General features: G+C 32.8%; 6 protein-coding genes across 8 annotated transcripts; 3 read left to right on the top strand and 3 right to left on the bottom strand.

Moving 5' to 3' along the window:
- The first annotated feature begins 141 nt into the window (after window positions 1-141).
- On the top strand, window positions 142-3,382 carry LOC128395030 (lysosomal acid phosphatase-like). The gene is made up of 6 exons (XM_053355423.1): window positions 142-229; window positions 716-835; window positions 922-1,020; window positions 1,090-1,419; window positions 1,484-1,697; window positions 1,773-3,382. Exons 1-6 carry the CDS (start codon window positions 185-187, stop codon window positions 2,258-2,260), a joined length of 1,296 nt encoding a protein of 431 aa, XP_053211398.1. The 5' UTR covers window positions 142-184; the 3' UTR covers window positions 2,261-3,382.
- Window positions 3,383-3,499: 117 nt separating this feature from the next.
- On the bottom strand, window positions 3,500-11,748 carry LOC128395028 (fatty acid synthase-like). The gene is given in 9 exon segments (XM_053355420.1): window positions 3,500-3,679; window positions 3,773-3,825; window positions 3,828-5,786; window positions 5,882-6,139; window positions 6,142-6,372; window positions 6,468-9,562; window positions 9,564-10,602; window positions 10,690-10,842; window positions 11,120-11,748. Coding segments are annotated over 9 exon segments (7,038 nt in total). The 5' UTR covers window positions 11,253-11,748; the 3' UTR covers window positions 3,500-3,562.
- Window positions 11,749-12,557: 809 nt separating this feature from the next.
- Window positions 12,558-13,140, top strand: LOC128394640 (mediator of RNA polymerase II transcription subunit 11-like). The gene has a single exon (XM_053354990.1). The coding sequence runs from the start codon at window positions 12,686-12,688 to the stop codon at window positions 13,055-13,057; it is 372 nt and encodes a 123-aa protein (XP_053210965.1). The 5' UTR covers window positions 12,558-12,685; the 3' UTR covers window positions 13,058-13,140.
- A 16-nt stretch (window positions 13,141-13,156) lies between these two features.
- Window positions 13,157-15,755, bottom strand: LOC128394639 (GATOR complex protein NPRL3-like). Of its 2 annotated transcripts, none has more exons than XM_053354988.1 (3): window positions 15,237-15,755; window positions 13,838-15,018; window positions 13,157-13,761 (listed from the first exon to the last, which is right to left on the bottom strand). In XM_053354988.1, exons 1-3 carry the CDS (start codon window positions 15,526-15,528, stop codon window positions 13,177-13,179), a joined length of 2,058 nt encoding a protein of 685 aa, XP_053210963.1. In that variant the 5' UTR covers window positions 15,529-15,755; the 3' UTR covers window positions 13,157-13,176. The 2 variants fall into 2 exon arrangements, with proteins under 2 accessions (XP_053210963.1, XP_053210964.1); XM_053354989.1 differs by having other exon boundaries at window positions 13,838-14,997.
- A 789-nt stretch (window positions 15,756-16,544) lies between these two features.
- On the top strand, window positions 16,545-21,319 carry LOC128394790 (solute carrier family 26 member 6-like). The gene is made up of 3 exons (XM_053355159.1): window positions 16,545-17,814; window positions 17,932-19,204; window positions 20,206-21,319. Exons 1-3 carry the CDS (start codon window positions 16,992-16,994, stop codon window positions 20,975-20,977), a joined length of 2,868 nt encoding a protein of 955 aa, XP_053211134.1. The 5' UTR covers window positions 16,545-16,991; the 3' UTR covers window positions 20,978-21,319.
- On the bottom strand, window positions 21,320-23,433 carry LOC128394796 (cyclin-dependent kinase 10-like). 2 transcript variants are annotated; one of them, XM_053355165.1, is made up of 6 exons: window positions 23,160-23,433; window positions 22,992-23,088; window positions 22,838-22,910; window positions 22,462-22,718; window positions 21,807-22,374; window positions 21,320-21,721 (listed from the first exon to the last, which is right to left on the bottom strand). In XM_053355165.1, the coding sequence occupies exons 2-6, from the start codon at window positions 23,061-23,063 to the stop codon at window positions 21,654-21,656; spliced, it is 1,038 nt and encodes a 345-aa protein (XP_053211140.1). In that variant the 5' UTR covers window positions 23,064-23,088; window positions 23,160-23,433; the 3' UTR covers window positions 21,320-21,653. The 2 variants fall into 2 exon arrangements, with proteins under 2 accessions (XP_053211140.1, XP_053211141.1); XM_053355166.1 differs by having other exon boundaries at window positions 22,992-23,085.
- Window positions 23,434-23,496: the final 63 nt, after the last annotated feature.

Here is a 23,496-nt window from a genome sequence, read left to right as displayed (position 1 = left end):
TCACAATTAACGAAGATAATTAACTAAATTGATTCACTTTTCTTTTTCCTTGTTAACTGTTTTTAGGATTTTATACTAATTTTGATTAATTGTATTTCGAATCCTTGATTTCTATTAATTAATTGACGATCAGTTGGTTAAGGTAAATTTGTTTTTCTTTAATTGTTTACAATCCAATTGTTCAATGGTTAATTTACAAAGATCATCTCTCAATGTTCAATTGATTAAGGTAAATATTTTTATTAAAATGATCACAATTAATTTGATTCTTATTGCAACTTTTGGGCTAATTGTTGAGACCAATCAAGAAATTCATTGTTCTGATGAGCCTTGTCTTAATTATGGTGATTGTGTTGAAAATAATGATTGGATTATCAGTAGTATGCTAATTAAGAAAGTAACTATTGTTAATTGTATTTGTCAACCAGGATTTGCTGGTAAATTTTGTGAAACTAGTAAGTTGATTATCTCACAATTAACTAACAATTAAACTAATTTTTTCTCTTTATAATCAACAGGAGTTAAAACATGTAACGATTTTACTACTAATCCTTGTGGTCATCATCAGCTTTGTATCACCACTGATTATGGCTTTAATTGTGAAAATTTGAATAATTTGTTACCTAATCATCGTGATTAAGTTAAATCCAAACTTGATTTAATTTGTTTTTTTTAATCATAAATTTTTCTTTGATTTATTTCATCAATTTAATAGATTAATTTGATCTCATCCTTACTGTTAATACATTTATTAATTTTCTCACATGCTGGTCAATTGATTAACTCATATAAAGATAATGTTCCTGCCGGTTACAGGCTTTGGTCAGTGGCGATTGTAAGTTTTGCCCTTGGGCGATCTGGTTAATGGTCAAGTTTTTGTTTCTAAACTTTTTTTTTCCTTTTCTCGAATGTGAATTTAAGGCTCATCGACACGGCGATCGAACTCCAGTTCGTTCATTTCCAACTGATACCTATCGCGATCCAACATTTTGGCCTGATGGTTGGGGACAATTAACTTCAGTGAGTTAATCAATCAGACGATTTGAAGAATTTTAATTTTAATTGTTACCATTTAATTTTATTTGTAAGGTTGGAAAGGAAAGGATGTTTATCCTTGGTGAATTTTTCGCTAGATATTATGGTGACTTTTGGCCTGACAATATTCGTGAATTTTATGCTCAAAGTTCAGACGCTGATCGTTGTCTTGAAAGCGCTTATCTTGTCCTTGCTGGAGCATTTCGACCAACCGGTCCATGGGTTTGGTCTGAGAATCTGAATTGGGTTCCGATTGCCGTTCATACTGTACCGAGACCAAGGGATAAGCTACTTAATCCTTCAGTTTATTGTCCAAATGCCGAAAAAGAGTTTAAGTCAATTCGACAATCGGTTGAATATCAGGACTGTGAGAAAAAATATTCGGTAAATTTTTCGAACTCATAATTCCTAGTGACCCTAAATCCTCACTAATTCAATATTTTCTCAGAAATTGTATCCAATGTTATCGTTTGTTACTGGAGAAAAAATAAAATCCATGGAAAAAGCTCTCATGATTTATGGTACATTGAAATGCGAAAAGGAAAACAATTTAACGTTGCCTTTGTGGGCCACTGATTTGGTCCTCGAAAATCTCAAGGAAATGCACAACTTAAAGTACCACTTTCGATATCTAACCAAACCTGTCCAACGAATACGAACAGGTATAACATTTACGGACATTTCTTATTGTCTGGATAAAAAAAAAGTTCTAATCATATGAATCGTCTATTCATTAGGACCCTTTTTCAAAGACCTTTCAAGTAGATTCAGCCCTGAAGCTGATTTCGATAGAAAGAAAAGTTATTCGTCTTTAAAACCGAAAAAGTGGTTATTATTTTCCAATTTACTATCGCAAAGATCAAAATCAACTCGTTCGTCGACAGCGAGCAATTTAGATCGAAAAAAAGTTTTCTTCTATTCGACTCACGATTCAATGATCGCCGCAATTTTATCATCTTTAAAGTCATTTGATAAACAGAATCCAGACTATGGAGCAAGTGTAATATTTGAATTGTATCGCTCGAATCAGAACGAAAATCAACAATTAATATCAGTCTATTATCTTAAAGACAGTTACTCTGAGAATTTAATCAAACTTAAATTACCTTTTTGTCAACAATCAACAGTTTGTGAGTTCACCACGTTCATGGAATACATTTCAACCTTGATTCCTAAAAATTGGTACAAAGAATGTGGTGAAACTATGAAACAATCAGATTGGTAATTAGTAAACAACCATTCAACCGACAATTCATATAATCATTGGTCGTGTTGACAATCAGTTGATTAACTCTCAAATCACCCAAAGTAAAGACAAAAATACTCTCAAAAATGAATGAAAGATCAACTTGTCCACCCCATTCACCAATACCACCCACTATAAGTATATGGGTCCTGCTATTGAAAGGACGATAGTCCAGTTGATTTACGATCATGATCAGTCCTCATCCTCATCCTCATCCTCATCCCCATCATTGCCTTCATTTGATTTATGGTTTACATTTATTGGTCCTTATGTTTACTATTAAGTAAAGATGAAGATCCTTAAATCTACCCCGTGAGTCCAGCTCACTCTTTGCATTCTCATCCTCTTCTCCATCCTCTTTCCTCTCCTCTGTCAGATCATCAAGAGGGATGAGGATGATATTTATGATGATGATGAAAGATGACAGATGAAAATTGGCTAGACACTGAAAGTTTGGAACAAAAAATTTGTTACTTTCATTTTCTTCATCAATTCTGATTGTTTATCTATGGAATAAAATTTATGATGATATTGTTTATTTATATTATTAGATAATAATAATAATTCAGAGAATTCATATTTGAAAAAGAAAAATATTTCGCATTTTGTCTGAAAAAAATTTCTTCCATTTTCCACTCTCAGTGTGACAATTTTCTTTGGTGATGACAGGCAAAAGTTACACTTTCCTTTCATCATCATTACTAAAATCATCCTCTTATTGTCTCTACACAAAATCATCCTCCAATGGTCAGTATCATCATCTCATAAATCCAATCATCACCTCAACAATTCATATCCATGAGGAGGAAAGACAAGAGCAGATGAAAATGTCCACCCACCCCACCGTCAATACCCAACCTATTAAATCATTATTATTACATGTTAAGTAGATATATTTGAAATCCATTGGATTTTTTCAAGTCAATCATAAATCAAATCAAATTTAATTGATGTTTTACTCAGTTGACATCTCACGGAAGCTTATAAACCATAATTCTCATTTTGTTTCCTCTTCCTTTTTGGGAAAATTTCACTACTATTCCAACAATGTTTTCTCTGTGTCTATCTATCTGATTATCCCTTAAATTGAATAAACTTTAAACTTATTATCAACAACACTTAAAAGTATCATCAATGTGATTAACCACAATTCAAATTGAACTTGAAAGTAAATCAAATAGAGAGAGAATAATTGAAAGAAAATTAAACTCGAATAAATTGAGAATAGTTAAATTTATCTTTTTCCAAATTAAAGAAATAAAAAATTGTTCCAAATAATTATCATATATCCGGAGGCATCATCTCTTCAATTTCTTGAGCAATTTCCTTGGCATAGACTTTGAGCACATCGAAATGAGAAGCATTGTAAAGCACTTCCTTGATTTTTCCAGTGATAATCTAATTGTATTGAGAGAGAGAGAGAGAGAAAATTATTCATATAAATCAATGCTAATTGTCGTGTAAATTGTTGCCATTTAAACTGTTTCTCACCTTGGATAATCCTTCACAAACTGTTGATGGTTTTCCATGATTAGTCTTACTAGCACTCTAATGAATAGAGCATCACCATTGAATTTACCAAGATCATCCATGTGGGTTAGATAATAACCTCTGTCAATATTGGCCACTGGATTATGAAGTAATCCCTCTGCAGGTCCGTTCATCCCAGCGGAGGCCATTAGTTCGGTGACAAGTTCTATGTATCGTTCATCATCATCTTCGGCTTCCAATAAACGTTGTCGAGTTGGCTCATCAAAATGAACACCAAGATGATCCATTGCAATACAAAAAACCTCCGAACCAGGAAGTCCAAGTAAAGCGGCCTTGGTAGTGATCTGTCCCAGTCTTTTAAGTCCATAAGGTGTTGCATCAATAAAACACAGACAATTCATCTTACTTGGACCAACAATTTGCTGTAAAACTTTGGCCACTTCGAAGGCAATTAAACAACCATACGAATAACCAACGAAATAATATTTACTCTCGTCAGGAAATTTTTCCAATATTTTATTTGCATAAAATTCAGCGATTTTATGTAAATTACCAATTTGACGAACAGAATCTGGTAGATCAACACCGATAACAGTTCGTTGTAACGATTCAGCCAATGCTTTCATAGAAAGGAAATCAAATAACGCCGGAGGGAAAAAGAAAACTGGAGCTTTCCCTTTATCGGTTAGATTGATTATAACCTCTTCGGTGTAATTTCCTCCCTCAGAACCACCAGAATTTGCATGTTCCTCCTTGAATCGTAATAAACTTCCAATGGACAATTTACCAATTGCAATGTTCTGTAAAGTTACTCCATAAGTTTTATCAATCAAATCTTTAACTTCAATTGACTGAAGTGAATCAAGACCAAGATCACCAAGAGTAATTGTCTCATCCAGAGTATCCAAATTCTGTAAGCCCAGAATATGTTCAATATGCTGAATGAATCCACCCTTGGAACCATCAGCTGAACCTGATTTCTCAGCGCTAATCGCTGAATACATGACTGGATAATTAAGCTGTAAAAATTTATCCAAACTTTGTAAACAGCTAAATATTGGCTGTGGTACTGATCCAGCAATTACAGTTAATGAATTATCGGTGGCCATACCTACATCACCAATGGCTCCATATTGAATGGCACAAGCAGGATGACCAGATGACCATCGAGCCTCACAAATCCTTTCCATGTATGAATTAGCATAACAATAATTTGATTCACCAAGAATACCAGTTGATCCAATTGATGAGAAGCAAACAAAATAATCTAATGATGAACAATATGAACGGGTAATCACATCAAGATGCTCAGTTAATTCAACTTTAGATGAACAGACAAGATTATAATTGTCGATTGTTTGATTTTCAAATAGTCCACTTGCCAATGTTCCCGCTAAATTGAAGACACCACCAATTAGACTAATTGTTGACTGTATTTTCTCAATCAGTGATAGACACTCATTGTAACCTGGATTCTCAGGTAATTCAAAGGTTTTCACCATAACTGGATTAACCTTATCGGGCCATGTCATCATTTTATGGATCATAAATCGTTGGAAATTTTTAGTTACTCCTTTTCGTGAGATTAGGATTATCTTTCTACCTCCATGTTCAACGATCCATTGTCCGAGTTGAAGTCCAACTCCTCCTAATCCACCAAAGATTAGGTAACATTTATCACTATTGAATTTAGTCCTTGCCTCACATGGAACCAAATCCAGACAATCAACTGATTGTTTAGCTTGACCCTCATTGTCAATCAATTGAATTACAACTCTACCCAATGGATTAGATGAAGATAATTGATTTATTGCTTTTATAAGATCCACTCGTTTGAAAAGGTTCACTTTCTTGATTGGCTTAATTTGACCATTGGTCAAACCTTTTTTCAAATAATCTACAACTAAATCGAGATGTTTTAAACTCCTCGAATCTGATTTGCAACTCCAAGCTTTAATTACTTCAGGCCAAACAATTGACTCTAAACTTGAATTTACAGGTAACCATGAAGACTCTGTTAATTGTTGTTGAATGGGCAATAAATTAAATCAATTAGATGAGGGAAAAAATCAGCAAATTCTAATGTAAATATATTAGTAATTAACTCACCGAAAACTTGATTCTGTGATTGAATACCCGAAATCAGATGGATTAATTTACCATTAAGAGAGAGACAAGTTGATAAATTTTCAAGTTTATCAGTTGAATCCATTGAAAAGATATAATCTAATCCTTGATAATCAGTATGAGAACCAATTTGTTTAAGTAAATCAACTTTTGGTGATAACAATTGATTCTTGGATATACCATCAAGAGCAATCAGATTAGCGGTCGATAAATTATCATGATAAATGATAACATTACACCAAGTGAGGTTAAGATTGTCACCGAAGCTTCAATTAAACCATCAGTCAAATTGTATAATAAGACAGTTGATTTGTATTTTAATGAACCTCTAACAATTAACGAGTAATAAGCAATTGTATAAGGTAATACAATTGATGAGGCATCTTTTAGATTCCAATTGTTTGGAACTGGAAGAGCAAAGATTAATTGTTCAGGTTTAATTATATTGGAAACACCTTGATTAGTGCAAAGTCCTATTTAATTAACAATTAAGAGAGAGAGAGAGAAATGTATTGGATTAGATTTAATTGTAATCATTGAGTTTCGAATTGAATTTTTAATCACTTACCCAATACTTTGATTCCATTCTTGGTTTGACCAGCAAATTCATTACCAATTCCTTGGGCACAATCAGTTGATTTAATTGACTGTCTATGGACAGATTTAATTGTAAAATCTAATGGAGCATAATGATTAACAACATAATCATCTTTAACAATTAAATTGGGCAATTTACACCAAACCAATTTGCTACTAATCTCTTTATCCTCATTATCACCACTCCAATCAAGGTAAACTTGCTTATGATTAGTGAAAATTTGTTCATTTGATAATCCAAAGTGTCGGAATGATCCCCATGTTTGATTGCTCAGAACATTGATAACTAAATCTTTCGATTGTAATTCTGAGCAAATTTCAGAATTGAGATCAATTTTAGAACCAGGACTGAATATACATCGAACTTTATTTCCAAATTGTTCCTCTTTAAGTGAATTAATTAGACCAATGATTCCACTTCGATCAGTTTTATCCGCGATCAACCAAATCCTCTCATAATTTGGATTAGCAATTTCCTTTTGTAATTCAGTAATCCATTCATAGGAACGATCCTTAATTGTAAAGTGACAAATTGATTTCTCTGAATTAAATTGAACTTTCTTCCTAAATAACAATGAATACATTTGCCCATTGGCAATTGAATATTCAGATATTGGAATAAAGTTTTGTTCAATCAACAATTTGTTGATATTAACTCGATTACGATCCATTGATTTAATCATTTCAATCTTGGTATAAGCCGATAATTTATTTTCCAAGGGTAACACTGAATCTCTTAATTGAACGATAACAAATGACGATGATTCCATTGATGAGAGATGATCAGTTAATTGTTGAATACTTTGCTCATCATCTAGACTTGGCAGTAAACTCATACTCTCATGATTGTAGATGATTAAATCTAAATTTTTGATTGGTGTTGATTCCGATGCAAATGAATAACGATTACGGATACGACGGAATGAGTTATAGCAAATATCCTCAAATGGATAACCAGATAATCCCATTGATTTAATGTTAATTGTTCCATTTGGTTTGACATTTTCCTCGAAAATAGCCAAATGTTGAAGTAACAATTGAGTTTGCTGCTCATAAATTAATCTATCCTGATTTAATTTCACTCTATTTGAGATAAATTGTTCTCGGAGATGATCAACTGGTCGAGGATTTTTATATGTTTCCCAGAGTAGATTAAGTAAAACATCATTTGAACCCATCAGGGTTGGAACATTAATCCAATCTCTTGGATTATCGAGAGCATTTAACATCCTATCAACAGCATTAAGATAATTAACTCTTCCCTGAGATTGATAATCAACATGATCCATTGGCAATGAGCCAAAATAGGGAATCCAAGTTTGAAATTTATGGTGTAAATTATTGATATCCAATGATCGTCCAATTGAATTATAATTAGGAACTTTGAAAACTAATCCATGGGTACCAAAAGTACCCAGACTTGTATTGTGAACTAGATTAAGTCCAGGATCATTTTTAATCTTCTTGGAAGCCTTAAATTGATCGTTAATCATAATTGGATCACAACGGAACCAATCTAATGAGGTAACTGTTTTCAAACATCTATCCAAGTCTCCCAATAGAGGTACAAGTAGACAAGATTCAAAAAAGACAATCCAATTTCCAGTGAATTTAATTTTAGATTGTAAACCATCAGCGGTAACTGAATTAATCGCTTGACAATTTGGTTTAACGGTTAATCCTCGGATTGACATTTCCGTGTAAAAATCTTCCGAGGTCAGTGTGAGCTGTTCATTGGGTGATTTTGATGGTAAATCAAGGTGACCAAGATTATAATCGAAAGGTAAATCATCAACTATTTTAGCGAATCCAGTTACACAAATATCTTCACCCAATTTAACAATGAATTCATGGGTTACCGGGTTTGATCCTATTCGGAATTCAACTGGATCTTTTATACAGGTTAACCGGTGAATCTGAGTGGACCAAAGTTCAAATGAATGGTATCGAACATGTTGATCAGAACATCTCATCTTAACTAAATGTTCCCAAATTATCCAGATATAACCAGCGATTGGAAGGGTAACCGAACCGTCGACAAGGTAATCGGCAAGGTAAGAATAGTTGGAATCAACCAGGTCAATTCGATGATTGGTTCGGAAAGAATCTCGGAAGAACTCGGGATAGACCATGTTATCGAAGTGAATATCGTGTTTCCATTCAATAAGATGACCTATTGATGGACAATCAGCTTCAACTGGATAATTACATGGGTAAAGAATATTAATTCTTGGATTATAACCATTAAGATACAAATTTCCAATACTGATTAGAACTGATTTAGAATCCAATTGATTGCTGGTTAATTTTAAATTATTGGTCAAGTTAAAGGTCAACATGTTTGTATTGAGACGAACCATTGTCCAGTCATTGATTGATGATGATCTCAATAAATTATTAGCCTCTTGATTAATATGGAAATAGTAATCGTCATTGATTGATGTTGATAGTTTACAATTACCATTGTTGTTACAGGTTAATTGTGTTGATTGTATTTGTATCCATTTTAAAAGGTCAGACAATTTACCATTTTTATCTGGACAATTGGTTCCCATTGATGATTGTTGATTACCTTTTCCACTGGTCATCTGATTAGAGTAATTAACAGCTAAGGTTAATCCTTTTTCCCAAGTGATCTGATCAGCGGTATATTGAGCGGCTATTTTACCAATACCAATGCCAACAATTAAATCGGGAATCAGGCCAAGTGATTTAATGAGAAAAGCATAAGCCATTTGATTGATAACCAAATCAATTTGTTTATCCATTGATTTAGATACTTGGAAAGATTTACCAGCATTTTGATTGATAAACAATTTAGCTTTGGTCACAAAATCAGTTAAAATTGTTAAATTGTTGTTATGTTGATCACCAGAATTAAAATTATCCAAATCATCAAAAAGTAAACACAAAGGTTTCTGTTTAATTGCTAAATTTGATTCACTGTAAACCTTTTGATTAGAATCAATTAAAACAAATGACCGATAATGAAAACCAGTTTCAATTGAACTGTAACCAAGATTAGTTAACATAGTTAAATAGCCATTGGTCAGTTTGTTTACATTTTTCAATTGTCTTGATCATCTCGTTAATCCCTTCCTTGGTACGATTACAGATTAAAGTTAATCGTGGATAATAATCAGTTGATAGCGATGGTGGTAATTGTTTACTTGGTGATGATTTATTTCTTGGCCCTTTAAGGATAACATGAGTGTTGGAACCACCAAAGCCAAAAGCATCAACGGAAATTATTTCATCGGTAAAAATGGTCGGTTTAGTGACGGGTTTTAGTCTTCCCTCTCTAAGAGTTTCAATTCGTGGATTACAATTGATCATGTTGATGTTTGGAGGGATTAATTGGGTTTGGAAAATTTTCAGGACCTTTGTTAAAGCGCAAAGACCAGCTGATGCCTCGGAATGGCCGATATTGGACTTTAAACATCCCAACATGAGCGGTCGATCAGAATTGGCTCGATAAGCCTCCATAATGGCTGAAGATTCAATTGGATCACCGGCAGCGGTTCCCGTTATATGAGCTTCAACATAGGTAACATCAAATGGATTAACACCCGATTGTTTGATTGTTTGCTTCATTGTTTCAACTTGTACCTCTCGTCGAGGGAAAGTAATACCCTCCTTGGTGTATCCATCGGATGAGGTGCAACTGTTTAAAATTGAGGCATAAACACGTCGGGCATTGGGCTTTCTCTGTAGGACAACGGCAACAATGGCCTCACTTCGTATATAACCATCAGCTTTTTCATCTAAACACCAAGAAACACCGGATTTTGAAAGCATCTCAAGTTCACCAAAACAAACGGTTATACTTGGCTTCAAGTGGATTGATATTCCGGCAACAACGGCTTGATCACATTCACCTTTCATTATTGACCAGTAGGCTGAATGAAGGGCATTTAAACTTGCAGCACACGCAGTGTCCACTATCATTGTCGGTCCTCTCCAATCATAATAATAGGAAACCCGTTGAGCAAAATATTGAGGCAAATCGAGCTTATAATCCCAACGAACAGATAATCCGGTATCATCGAAAGCAGAGCCGAGAAAAAATCCCGTTCGAGTACCTCTCCATTCTTCAGGTCGTATTCCTGATTTAGCGGATTATAATATCGTTGAAGAGAAGAGAATAAAATTTCAAAAATATCGAACAATTTTATTCTCTAATCAATACTCACCAGCATCCCAAAGAGATTCATAAACAACCTCCAAGAGTATTCTGATCTGTGGGTCAAGGGTATTTGCTTCCTTAATTGTGTAATTGAAAAAAGTGTTATCAAATAATCTGGTATCATTAAGAGCGCCTCTGGATTTGGGTAACCTGGAAAAGACTAATTAGTAAAAACAACAAATTAACTAAATAACTTTTCTCATTCTTAATTGAATCATATTCTATCATAAGATTGATCATTCTCAATGAACAATTAGCTGAATTTAAATCTATTGAAACTAATATTTGCACATTCGGAGTGATGAAAATAAAACAAAACAATCAACACTTAAGCTCAGGGATCGATGACCATTTCCATTGAACTGACCAATGAATCGAATCAATTGATCACCAATAATCTCTAATTGTGATCTTAATTGTTGTAACAATTGACTTACTTTTGGGATATGGAAAAGTATCCGGTCCATAAAGTGGTTGACCACTGAACAAATTTGACCAAAACTTTTCAACATTATCAGATTTAGGGAATCGACCAGAAACACCGGATATAATTACCTGATTATCTTTCATGATTATCAAATTGTTTAAACTTATTTCAACCAAAGAAATTGTATTTTATCAATTTACTAATTATTATCACTTTTCTAACAGAAAGGTAAACAATTGAATTGCAATTAACTATTGATAAATTGTCTCTAAATTACAAAACTAATTAATGAGAAACTTTTGGTGAAAGAATAAAACAAAAACAGAAAAAAAAAAGTTTTCAACTCGAAACTTGATGTTACCTGAAGTCGAAACAATTGTTTAATTGTCTCTTCCTGTGTCTAATAAATTGTTAATCAATGAAGGAGGAAAAAAAAGTTCTGAATTCTCACAACAATTCATTTAATTTTTTTTTCCATTCCAATGATTTAAAAGGTAATCCATTCATTGGCTGCCGATGATGAGTTAATTGACTTGTTATTAGTTAGTTAAATTACTAAATTAGTTGATTACAAAATTGATCCTCCTCTTGGTTAACTTTAAACATATCAGAGAGACTAATTAACTTTAAACAATTCAACCTTTAATTATCCTTATTGGACCACAATTAATGATACTCAATATTAATAAATGAAAAGAAAATCATTCTAATCAATTGGTCAACTAATCAATCTCATGTTAATTGTTACGATTATATTGAGATACTTTTAATCTTTACTTTTGTACTGATTAAAAGAGTCTCAGAATTGAAACTTTTTCCGGTAAAAAATGAATTTTTAATTGTTGACAAATTTTACCAAAAGTGTTAACATTATTTTATCATTTGATTATTAATTATGATCACTATTAAAATTTGATCACTTCACGAGTTTAACAACAAGATGAATATTATTAGAATGAGGAAATTGTGTTTATCATATCATTTGACACAATTAACTGAAAATTATATTAATTCAGTTAATTGTAATTGGATCATTTTTCATTGAAAAATAGGTTTGATTTTTTATTTTAATATCAAATCAGTAAATGATCATGATTATGATTTGTTTTAACTGTCATTGATTAATTTTTCATTTCTAACTTTGCATAATCTTTTTTTGATTTATGTTTAATTGTACAATCAACTTTTGCAATTGCTGTAAATTGTAGTTAATTGTAAACGATAAACGATCAGAAAAAAAAGGTTATCGTTGAAATTTGATTTAAATTGAATGAAAATTTTCATTTCTACTCAAATATACCGAATAATTTTTGAAAAATTTTAAAAATACTAATCACTATTCATCAAATTATCGACAATTAATAAAAGAGATTAACTAATTACTTTACAGAAAATAGTTCCATTCGAGAATAAGAGATGGCGTAACTATCGATCAGAATCATTTGTTTACTTTTTTGAATTTTTTTTCTTAATTGTTGTTGTTTTGTCTGATTGTCTCTTTGTATCATCAATTTGAAATCTTTTACTTTTTCTTTTTCATTTTTTGTTTGATTTAGTGATTAGCTGTTTTCTAGCCATGGATCCAACAAGAGGTCGTTTCAATCCAATGAACTTTGATTCCGGTTTCACTCAGGATTCAATCAGAGCTTTGGGACATATTGAACAAGAGCTTTGTAATGGCCTGCAATCGGCAAGTAGTGCACTTCAGGAATTAGCAAAAGATAAACCGAGTTTGAAGCAAGTTGAACTGAATACAAATGCTTTCATGAAGAGTTTACAGTCAGTTGAAGCCAATTTGTGTCAACATTTGGTTGGAATAAATCAAATTTCAACTGGACAAACTCACGAAGGTTCCGTTTATTCAGTTAAAAAGGTCAACAACATGGCTTTTCATAGACTTTCTCATGTCACAAGTGAATTGAACAAGATTAAAATCTCTCCAAATTGATATGATTTAATTGTATTCTTTTTCATTTTCTGTTTGTATTAACCAGCTCAATCGATTAAATGTTAATCTTTGAAGCAAAATAATCGTCAAGCTTAAAACTTTTTGTTTAATATTTCAATTTATTCGTAAAGATAAGGACACAATTGAAAAATAGTTTTATCTTCGTGTTGACAAGTGAAAAGGACATCACGAAATTTATCAATTATCGCCAAAAGTTGTGAACGTTTAACATTCTCGTAATGCATTATATGTTCAAGATGATGTTTTCCATCAAAAAAACGAAATAATTTGGCAAACATTGTAAGATCTTCATGCTTTTTAGAAGCTGGAACTTGACAGATTGATTCACATTCATAATCTCGAAGACCGAGTTCCCTTAAGAGGTGAATCGCTCTCTCATAGTTAATCGATAAAGATGATGCATCATTCATCAAATAATCCGAATCTTCATTGGTCTCATCAATGCCAGAGAAATTATTTGGAGAATCATTTGAGTGAAAATTGGAAAATCGTCGATTATTAAAGGTATCATTCGAAGCAATTTGATGATGATTATGATCGTCGCTGTTAACGGTGTCATTGGTGCTCCTGACGATATTAGATTTCTTTTTGACACTGGAACTAGAATCAACTGGTAACAAATAAACATAAGTGTGTAATTGAGTAATTAGCCGATGCTTTAGAAGCCAAATAATTTGATTGACCTGAAAAGATTGAAAAAGAAAAGAAAAAGAAAATATTAGGATAAACAATTTAAATGGAGAAATTAAGTTACCTTACCAATTGAATATGTTGATCTGAATTGTGAAGAGGATTTCGCAGTTGATCAATACTTGTACCAAGACTAAATTCACTTAAAAATCGAAGTAAATTAGAATCGGTGAAAGCTTGTTTAAATTTTTCCACCAAAGGACAATCAACCTGAGTTGGAGCTAATGGATGAATTACATAGACATTACTTTCAGCTAATGGAAAGATTAATGTTGCTTTTGCCCAATAAACGAGTTGACAAGTTGCTTTCATAACATTTTCGTAGGTTAATTGGGCTTCACGAGCGATTGTGATCAGATTTTTTGTCGGATTTACAACGGAAAGTATTTTCTTAAAGATCAAACGATTATCTGATATTGAACTTAAGATGGTAACAGGATCTCTTAAAAGTAGAAGTGCATGATAAGGTCGAAGAGTACCAAAGCTTGCAGTCAATTCTCTTGGTCCAATTAATGGTACTGATCGATGATATTGTAAAGTTAAACGGTGAACAATTTGAGGTATACAAAGGTTTAAATCGGTTGATTTGTTCAATTTCAATTGTACGGTTCCAAGGTTTTTAAGATCTTCGAAAATTTTTTTCAAATCAATGGCAAGGCGGCTTTTCTCGAGGATCATTGAGTAGGGTGAGGTCTGTAATTCATCGGAAGGAGATGAAATTTCATCGAAAACAGTTAATATTCCTTTAGCTTCTTTACTAAGAAAAGCTTTTTCATCTTCCTCTTTCTTTAATGCAGCGGCAATTGCACTACTACATTTATGGAAACTATTGACAACTTCATGACTAGCATTGGCTCTTAAAGCAAAGACAACATTAAAAGCGACAATATCTTTGCTTTTAGATGTTGGTTGTGGGGTTGTTGATGTAGAAGATGAGGAAGATGATGATGAGGATGAATGTTGTTGATCTTGTGGTGTTGTTGTTGTTTGATGTGATGATGGACCACCAATTGATAAAGGATGACCAACAAAACGAACATCGTTTATTTTAATCTCAATCTTTTTACCACAAAGCTCATTTTTAACGGCAAATAAAGTGGACACCACACGATCGGGTAGTTTAACAACCGTTTCCAAGTTAACATCGGTCGTGGTTGTAGCCACGGTTGAGACCGGGTCCAATTCAAAACAATAAGTGGCTGAAGGTTTATTGGGTCTCGATGAGGGACCTAAAGTGTAATGTGTGAAAACTTTGATTATAAATGCAACAAGAAACAATTAATTTAAAGCATAAAACAAACCAAATGAAAAGAATTTTTTTCAAATAAAAAATAAATGAGAGAGAGAGAGAGAGAGAAAACAAAAGCCCAAGACAAACACATATACAAATGAATACATGAGAGATAATGAGGCAAAAGATAATATATCAGGACAATTAATCGCATTGGAGAAGTGAATTTAATTTTACCTGTTCGACAGTTATCTTCACCGGGACCTGAAGAATTGGAATCAGTGTTTACATTTTCCACAATTAAAGCGAATGGATTTTTACTCTTCTTATCCTGTCTTGATGGTGATACTCCGATTCCATTGGGAGTTGTGGTTGTGGTTTCATCGTCAATTGTATATGGATATCGGAATAATAGACTATCGCCAATTGAACCTGCTTTAACTAGAAAAATTCCTAAAAGAAAATCATCACGATCAGAATTTAAATTTGAACCATAATCAGTTTGATTGCGATTACAGGATGAAGACATTGAGAGAAAAACAAAAACACAATTTGATCAATTGAAGATAAAACAACAAATCCAACAAAAAAAAGAGAAGAAAAAAAAATGGTTCTGTAAAGTAAAGAATAGATTCAGATCACAGAGTTTATGTTCTAAGATGGTTAATTAACAAGTTAATCAACTGATTAGAGTAAAAAAAAGAGATTAAAAAAAAATAATAAATCCTAATTAAGGATTAAATTAATTAACAGATTATCAAAAAATTAGTAAACAAAGATTGAGAAATTGAGACGAACGCCATCTGGTGGCGGTTATGAGCGAAAAGAAAATGAAAAATTTTAATTTTAATTTTTTTCCAAACAATTAGTAACTTTAATTGAGTGAATTTAATTGGAGTAAAAAATTTATGCAAAATTAAGAAACAATTTAAAAGGCATAAGTGGATAAGAGGCAGAAATTAATTAAATTAATTCTTCAAGAGCAAAAGAAAATGAATAAATTAATTGATTGTAAACAATTAATTGTGATTAAAAATCCGAGGTAATGTTGAATTAATTGTGATTAAAAATCAGTGTAACCAATTTGAACACACCAATTGAACATGAAAATTAATTGTTTAAGCAAAATAAAAAATCAAATTCAATAATAAATTAATTTAAACAAAAAAGTTAATTGAGTTAATGAAAATGAATCAAAAAATTAGCAACTTCACTTACTACAATCAATGAAATTAATTAATTGACTAAACAATTACCTTTAAAAAAAACAACAATTAATCAACCATGAAATGATGTGAATGTAATCAAAATCAATTGTTTTAATTATTCACACAGATTATCAACAATTATCGTCAAGAGATAGGAAAATAATTAAATTGCTTGAATAATTTAAATTGTATCGATAAATTGTAAACAATTTAGTCAATATAATTTTCTTATTAAATTGTCAATTTTTGCGCATCTCCCCCTTAGCATCATCATCATCATCATCATCATTGTCATTATCGTCATCATCTTGATCATCTTGATCATTTTTGATTATTTTATATCAACAGTTGATGATCAACAGTTAACACACCAAGTTAATCAATCTAATTGTAATTGTTACCTGATTGTCTTTTAATTTTTATAAATTCTAAATGAATTTTAAACAATTAACACATTCGGTTGTTAATTATCATTAATCAATTGTTTCTTTCCCCACAATTAATTGATTCTCTTAATTATTTCCCTTTAATTGTCCAACACTTTCTCATCTCTTCATCAGTAATTACATTTCTCTCTATGTGTTAACATAAAGCAAGAGAGTTCCCCAATCAATCAAATTGTTTTCCTCTCTTAATTGTTGTGATTTAACTTTCTCTTATTTTTTTTCTCCTCTCATCATCTAACAATATCATCAATTAGATTAATCTAAATCATATCTCCAATTGGTATCAATGATAATTTTGATCGTATCGTAAATCTAATCATCCCAGTGATTCAAATCAAATGGATAATAGTGACAATGATAAAACAATCAACTCTTTGGTATCATTAAATGTCAACAATAGTGTCAGAAAAACAATTACCAATAATTATGTAACTTCACCAACAAGCCAATTAAATTTGGGTAATCAGGATGGATCATCATCTAAATCATCATCATCACCATCACCAAATGCTGGTAAATTGACCAGAAAATTTTCTAGTGAAGGTCATTTACAGCAATCAACTAATTGTTACAATTATCACAAGATAATTGATGATGATCAGGTTAACATTGATATTAGAAAACAAAATCAACATGATCAAGGTAATAATCATATTGGTTTATCACCGATTCTTAAACAGCCTCGAGGCTCAATCACCCGACCAGGATCAGCTGAACCTCGACCTGGTGTTTTGTTTGAATCGACAATTGAAATGAACACTGGCTCATCGTTGGCAGAAATTAAATGTAACTCTAATCGACAGTCTTACAATTTACCAGAATTTAATGAACATTATGAGGTTATTAAAGGTTCTTCCCATAAGACAAGCCTTAAGATGGGAAATAAGTTCATTTCCTTCATTAAGCCTCATTTCTCAATTGATTATATCAATCATAAAGTAGTTAAATTGTTCCCAATTCTTGCCTGGCTTCGTAATTATAATGTTCGTAAAAATTTGATCGTCGATTTGATCGCTGGACTGACTATTCTGGTTTTCCAAGTTCCACAATCAATGGGCTATTCGTTAATTGCTAGAGTTCCACCGGTTCATGGTTTATACACGAGCTTCTTTCCCGCTTTGGTTTACTCTTTCATGGGAACATCGAGACATTGTGCTGTCGGTAAGAGAAGTTTGAACATTCGAACTTATTTCGCAATTCTATTGTTATTATTTTTCTTCTTCGATTATTAGATAATCTTTTCTTGTTCTTTCTTTTTCTCTCTATCTTTTTCTTCAGGGACTTTTGCTGTCGTTTCTCTTATGACGGGTAGTCTTATATCCCAAGTTCTCGAGTCTCAGGGTTTTCGACCTGTTGATAAGCCCGAAGAAGCGGTCGAAATTGCCATGGCCATTTCATTTCTAATTGGACTTTATCAACTGGTCTTTGGTATTTTTCGCCTTGGATTTTTCTCCGTTTACATGTCTGAACAATTGATCTCCGGTTTTACCACCGCTTGTTCATTTTACGTTTTCACCTCCCAAATATCCTACCTTTTTGGCCTTCATTTACCATATCGATCAGGCCCATTGGCATTGATCTACACTTACAGAGATTTATTTTATTCACTTGATTCCATCAATGGTCCAACCTTAATCATCTCGGTTACCTGTTGTCTCATCATTTTAGCATTTAAATTTGTAATCAATCCGCTTCTCGCACGACACACTAACCTTTCAATACCCTTTCCAATTGAATTGGTTTTGGTCATTTTATCAACAGTTTTCTCACACTTTCTGTCCATTTATGATCGTTGGGGTGTCCAAATAGTTGGCCCCATTCCAAGGGGAATACCTTTACCTCGACATCCAAGGTTTGATCTGATCCGTGAACTTTCAATCTCAACCATACCTTTGGCTATTGTCGCTTATACTTTGACCATCTCAGTGGGCAAGATATTTGCCAATCGTCATAAGTATAAGGTTGATCCTAATCAAGAGCTTCTTGCACTTGGAACCACAAATTTGATCAGTTGCTTTTTCTCGTGCATCCCATCAGCAGCGTCTCTCTCTCGATCAGCTGTTCAGGAAAGTTCAGGTGGACGAACACAATTGGTTTCATTGGTCAACTGTGTCGGCCTATTATTTGTCCTTCTCTATGCAGGTCCACTTCTCTCACAATTACCCAATTGTGTTCTAGCAGCGATCATTGTTGTCGCGTTGAAAACTCTTCTCGCTCAGGTTAAAGATTTCGCTAACTATTGGCGAATCTCAAAACTTGACGCTTCCATTTGGTTGACAACTTTTTTCGCTGTCCTTTTACTCGATGTTGACATTGGCCTTTACGTTGGCCTAGGATACTCTTTACTCACTCTTATCTACAAATCACAAAGGCCCAAAATGTACCTTCTTGGTTTCGTTAACAATTCCGATGTTTACGTTCCCATCAATCGTTACGCTTCCGCCAATGAAATCCCAGGGGTCAAAATCTATCAATTCTGTGGTCCACTTCATTTCGCTAACATCGAATACTTTCACAAAGGATTAACACGAAAAACCGGAGTCTCAGTAAAGTAAGAAATTAATTTGATCATCCTGCAGATTAAAACACTAATCAACTAATCAACTAATTAGCTATTGATTAGCGATCATTTCTTTTCGTCAGAGTAAAACCTCTGACATGTGACGAAAAGCGAAAATAACTTACTTTTAGATGAATTTTTCTTTTCTCATTTTCTTTTCAATATTATTTTTAATTTCTTTCATCACATGGGGAATAAAGTTCCAAGTCTCTTGAGAATCATCCAGTTCAAGGAAGAGAGGAGAGAGAGAGAGAGTGCAAAAGGGAGTAAAGTGGGAGTTCGTTTCGAGTGGTATTTAAAATGTTCCCCTGAAAGAAAAGTCCCTTCAAAAGATTTTCAAGGTTCTTTTTTTGCGACTTTTCGAATATAAGAAAAGAAGATAATGATGATGAGAGATGAATATTATTTTTAGGAAACAGTATTGGTCTTTATCATCCTCATCATCTTTCATATTGTTATCATGTCAAGATGAGAAAGAGAGAAAAGCAAAGAAGAGTCGATGATGTAAATTAGAGCAAAGAATCTTGATATTGATTATATGAGAATTCAGATCTACAGAGATATTCAATATTCTAGGTTTTAAAAGAACTTTTTGTTGTTGTTGTTGTTCATCTTTTCGATGTTTATATTCATCAACTGTCCACTATTGTCCATCTCCAAATTGTACCTCCCTCTCATTGCGAAAGAAAAATTCTTTATGAAAAAAAAAACGATAACAGATACATAGAAATAGATATAAAAAGTTAACCTTGTATTCATTTCAACAATCTACTGATGACAATTAACTTGAATTCAATTTTCTTTCTATTGGTCAGTTAAATTAAAATACTATGGTCAATATTAGTTGACCATCAAAAAAGGAAGAAAACTTTTCTCTTCTTCTTCTAATACAATATTTCAGAAAATGATTTCGATCCATTGGTCACTTTATTATTATAATTACTATTAGATGGAACTAATTGTTTTCTTTATTTATATTTATTTCGCCTCAGGGGAGTTTTAACTGAAAAGAAACGACGGAAACGGAAACGAGATAAGAAATGGTCAACATGTGAAGTAGCCCATAGACTGGATCTCGTTCCAGGTTTGAATGGGTTTGATGGTTCATTGAACAGCGTAATTCCAGTTCATTTATCTCATATAATCATTGATTGTTCAATGTTTTCCTACATTGACGTTGCCGGTGTCCGTCAGTTAAGGTCAACAATCCAAGAGTACGCTCACATTGGGGTTGAAACTTTTCTCGCCTGTGTGGCCACTCATGTCCAGAAGATGCTAGAGAAAGATGGATTCTTCATCCAAGTCCCACCTTCTCATGTTTACCTTACCATTCATGATGCTGTTGACAATGCCCTGAAAGTGAGACAGTCACGATTTAAATCAGCGTTCAAAGGATCCCAAAGTTCATCTCTTAATGAGGGTTCAGCCTCTTGCTCAACATTCACCCTGAACCATGATGATCACCATCATCATCATCATTCACCCAACGATGATGTTGCTGTTGATTCCAATGATATAATCGATCAGGTTAAGGAAAAGATTGATGAAAAACCTTTTAAAGGTAAAAGTGAAATAAACAACAACAAGAATCATAACCAATCACAACAATTACCAGATTATCATCCAATTAATTACCATAATCAGCGATCATTGAAACGCCTTCCCAATCGAAATGATCATTTGGACCATGAAAATCATTCTAATGAAGATGATCTCAGCGAGAAAAGTAAATTTCTTTGCTGTCCAAAAGCTCATTCCCCTTAGGAACAAACAATTAACCATTGAAGGAAAAGAAAGAAATTTAATTGCGAAGGTTAAATTGTCACAGATTAATTATCCATATCAATTAGTTGCTCGTTAATTCAATTATTTACGATCGAGTTGATTGATTGTACTTTTTTTTTCTTCTCTTCTTTATTTTCGCCCATTTGTATTATCTTTTATTTTGGTTCTTTATTTTTTTCGATTCACTTTAATTGTTTTAATTTGTAAATCAATCGCCTCACGAATGATATGTCACGTTTCTGTTTTGTAATTAATTGATCACAATTAATTGTTTTACTCGATTTGTTTTGGTAATAGAAAATTAATTATTATTATCATTAATTAACCGGCAATCGAAATTTATTTCCCATCATTCCGGTTTAGAAACTTTTGTTTCGATTTGCCCTTTTGTCTTTTGTTTCCATGTAATTTCAATGATTAATCTAGTAATTCATTAGATCATGACACAGGTAAAATGTTATCGATCTGTTGATTGTTGACAATCATTGAGAATTATTGTTTTCTCCAATATACTTTTGCGCTTCGTTTCTCGTTCTGGTATAAAATTTATCATGGAAAGGAAATGAAACAATTTAGTAAAGAAAATAAATATTATTTTCCTTTTTTCTAGTTTCTTCCGCTTCCTCTTCCTCTTCCGTTTGTCTGGATTTTGGAATCATTTAATATTCCGCTTTCGACGGATTCGATGTTGAGGGAATGATGGCATCATTTCGGGCTCACAGGCTATAATATCAATTCCAATATGTAGATAATTTGATTAGAAAATTTCAGGAAAAGGATAACAATCTATCGGTTTAGGGAAACTTACGAAGTGGCTGCTCTTTAAAGTAAGAACTTTGTAGCGCTTCCTCAGCGGTTGCTCTTCTAGTTGGGTCATACATGAAGAGGAAATTGAGTATCCGAAGACCCGCCGGTGATAACCAATGGAAAACATGTTTAATGTTATTATAAGGTTGCCTTTTAAGGCTAAAATTACGAAGAACTGGAAGATCAGAGAATCCGTTCCAAATTTGATCATTGGGTGTTCCAAGAAGATCAACAATCAATTCCAGTTGATGAATCTCAGTTTTACCAGGGAACATTGGTTTATGAAGGAAAAGCTCCCCAAGAATACAACCCGCTGCCCACATATCGATAGCTGTTGTCTGTATCTTTGATTGTAACAATAGTTCAGGAGCTCGATACCAAAGGGTAACCACTTGAGGTGTCATTTGTTGAGCTGGAACACTACATCTACGTGCTAACCCGAGATCGGCGATTTTTACGAAACCTTTGTCGGTTAATAGGAGATTAGAAACTTTCAGGTCACGATGGACGATGAAATTTTGATGAAGATGAGCAAGTCCACGGAAAAGTTGAATAGTTATACATTTTATCTAGAAGATGAAAGTGAAAGATTGAAAGAGAACTATCTTAATACGAGTTTTTGTATTAGTTTGACACGAGTAGATTCAATTTATTACCTGAGCTTCTGAGAATGTATTTGGCATATTGTCCAATAGAGAAGCTAAATCTTGTTCACAATATTCCATCACCAAGAAAATTGAATCTAGACTTCGACCGACGACAACGTCTTTCAAATGGACAACATTCTCATGTCGAACATTCTTGAGAATACTAATCTCACGAATACCACTGATCGGTGCTCCATCTTTTTCTCTTTCCATTCGAATCTTTTTGATGGCCACAATTTCATTTGTAATCTTGTCCTTAGCTCGATCTATGATGAAGAGGCCGAATATGTTTAGTATCTATTTTTAACATGACAAAACAAAAACGAACGAAAAAAATAGAAAAGACTCCAATTCGAAACGTTTTTATTTTCACTTAGAGACTCACAAACGATTCCATAAGTTCCTTCTCCAACTCTATCAAGTTTATCAAATTCATGGATTGATCTTGATAGTCCAGCCTTGAGAAAGAAAAGAGAAAAGAACAAAAAATCAAAATTCTACAATAAAATATTAAATTTCTAAAGCTCTACCAAACTTACCAGCTGATTATTAGGTATTTCAATTGTTTGGCCAAAGAACGTAGTTAACCTAAGAGACTTTTCCTCTTCCATGATAAATATTGGACCAGTTAAGCTTCTAAATAAATGGAAAATAATAACCAATCAATTAATTCAATTTTTAGCATGAAAATTGGAGGTAAAACTTACCGATGATTAATAAATAAGCCAAATGGTAAATTGATCCATCACCAAGAATAGAAAAAGCTAAAAATATCAAATGTTTGCTATGAAAGAAAAAAAAATAGAAGCTTAGATTTTTCAGATTCTAAACTGAATCTACCGGAACAAATTAACCAATTAAACAAACAAATTGTTCAATTAACAAAAAAAGAGGAACAATTAAACAAATAGCAAAGTGCAATTAACATTTGAATTGAATAAACTAAGCTTGTTACTTATGACAACAAACCATCAGCTTAACTGATTAGTTGAAACATCGGCTGAATTAACACGAATCGACTCGATTCGCTTTTCTAATTTGTTC

This window comes from Panonychus citri, unplaced genomic scaffold (assembly GCF_014898815.1).
Source record: "Panonychus citri isolate SS breed McGregor unplaced genomic scaffold, ASM1489881v1 Contig00140, whole genome shotgun sequence".
Lineage (NCBI taxonomy): Eukaryota > Metazoa > Arthropoda > Arachnida > Trombidiformes > Tetranychidae > Panonychus > Panonychus citri.
This window is presented reverse-complemented; position numbering and strand designations above follow the sequence as displayed.

Coding starts and splice junctions, on each gene's coding strand:
- LOC128395030 (XM_053355423.1), top strand. CDS start 185: ATGGTTAATTTACAAAGATCATCTCTCAATGTTCAATTGATTAAG. Junction 1,420..1,483: donor ACTGTGAGAAAAAATATTCG/GTAAATTTTTCG, acceptor ATATTTTCTCAG/AAATTGTATCCAATGTTATC. Junction 1,698..1,772: donor TGTCCAACGAATACGAACAG/GTATAACATTTA, acceptor TCTATTCATTAG/GACCCTTTTTCAAAGACCTT.
- LOC128394640 (XM_053354990.1), top strand. CDS start 12,686: ATGGATCCAACAAGAGGTCGTTTCAATCCAATGAACTTTGATTCCGGT.
- LOC128394639 (XM_053354988.1), bottom strand. CDS start 15,528: ATGTCTTCATCCTGTAATCGCAATCAAACTGATTATGGTTCAAATTTA. Junction 15,019..15,236: donor TGAAGATAACTGTCGAACAG/GTAAAATTAAAT, acceptor TTATAATCAAAG/TTTTCACACATTACACTTTA. Junction 13,762..13,837: donor CAGATCAACATATTCAATTG/GTAAGGTAACTT, acceptor CAATCTTTTCAG/GTCAATCAAATTATTTGGCT.
- LOC128394790 (XM_053355159.1), top strand. CDS start 16,992: ATGGATAATAGTGACAATGATAAAACAATCAACTCTTTGGTATCATTA. Junction 17,815..17,931: donor ATCGAGACATTGTGCTGTCG/GTAAGAGAAGTT, acceptor CTTTTTCTTCAG/GGACTTTTGCTGTCGTTTCT. Junction 19,205..20,205: donor AAAACCGGAGTCTCAGTAAA/GTAAGAAATTAA, acceptor ATTTCGCCTCAG/GGGAGTTTTAACTGAAAAGA.
- LOC128394796 (XM_053355165.1), bottom strand. CDS start 23,063: ATGGAAGAGGAAAAGTCTCTTAGGTTAACTACGTTCTTTGGCCAAACA. Junction 22,375..22,461: donor ATACATTCTCAGAAGCTCAG/GTAATAAATTGA, acceptor TTCATCTTCTAG/ATAAAATGTATAACTATTCA. Junction 21,722..21,806: donor CTTTAAAGAGCAGCCACTTC/GTAAGTTTCCCT, acceptor TTGATATTATAG/CCTGTGAGCCCGAAATGATG.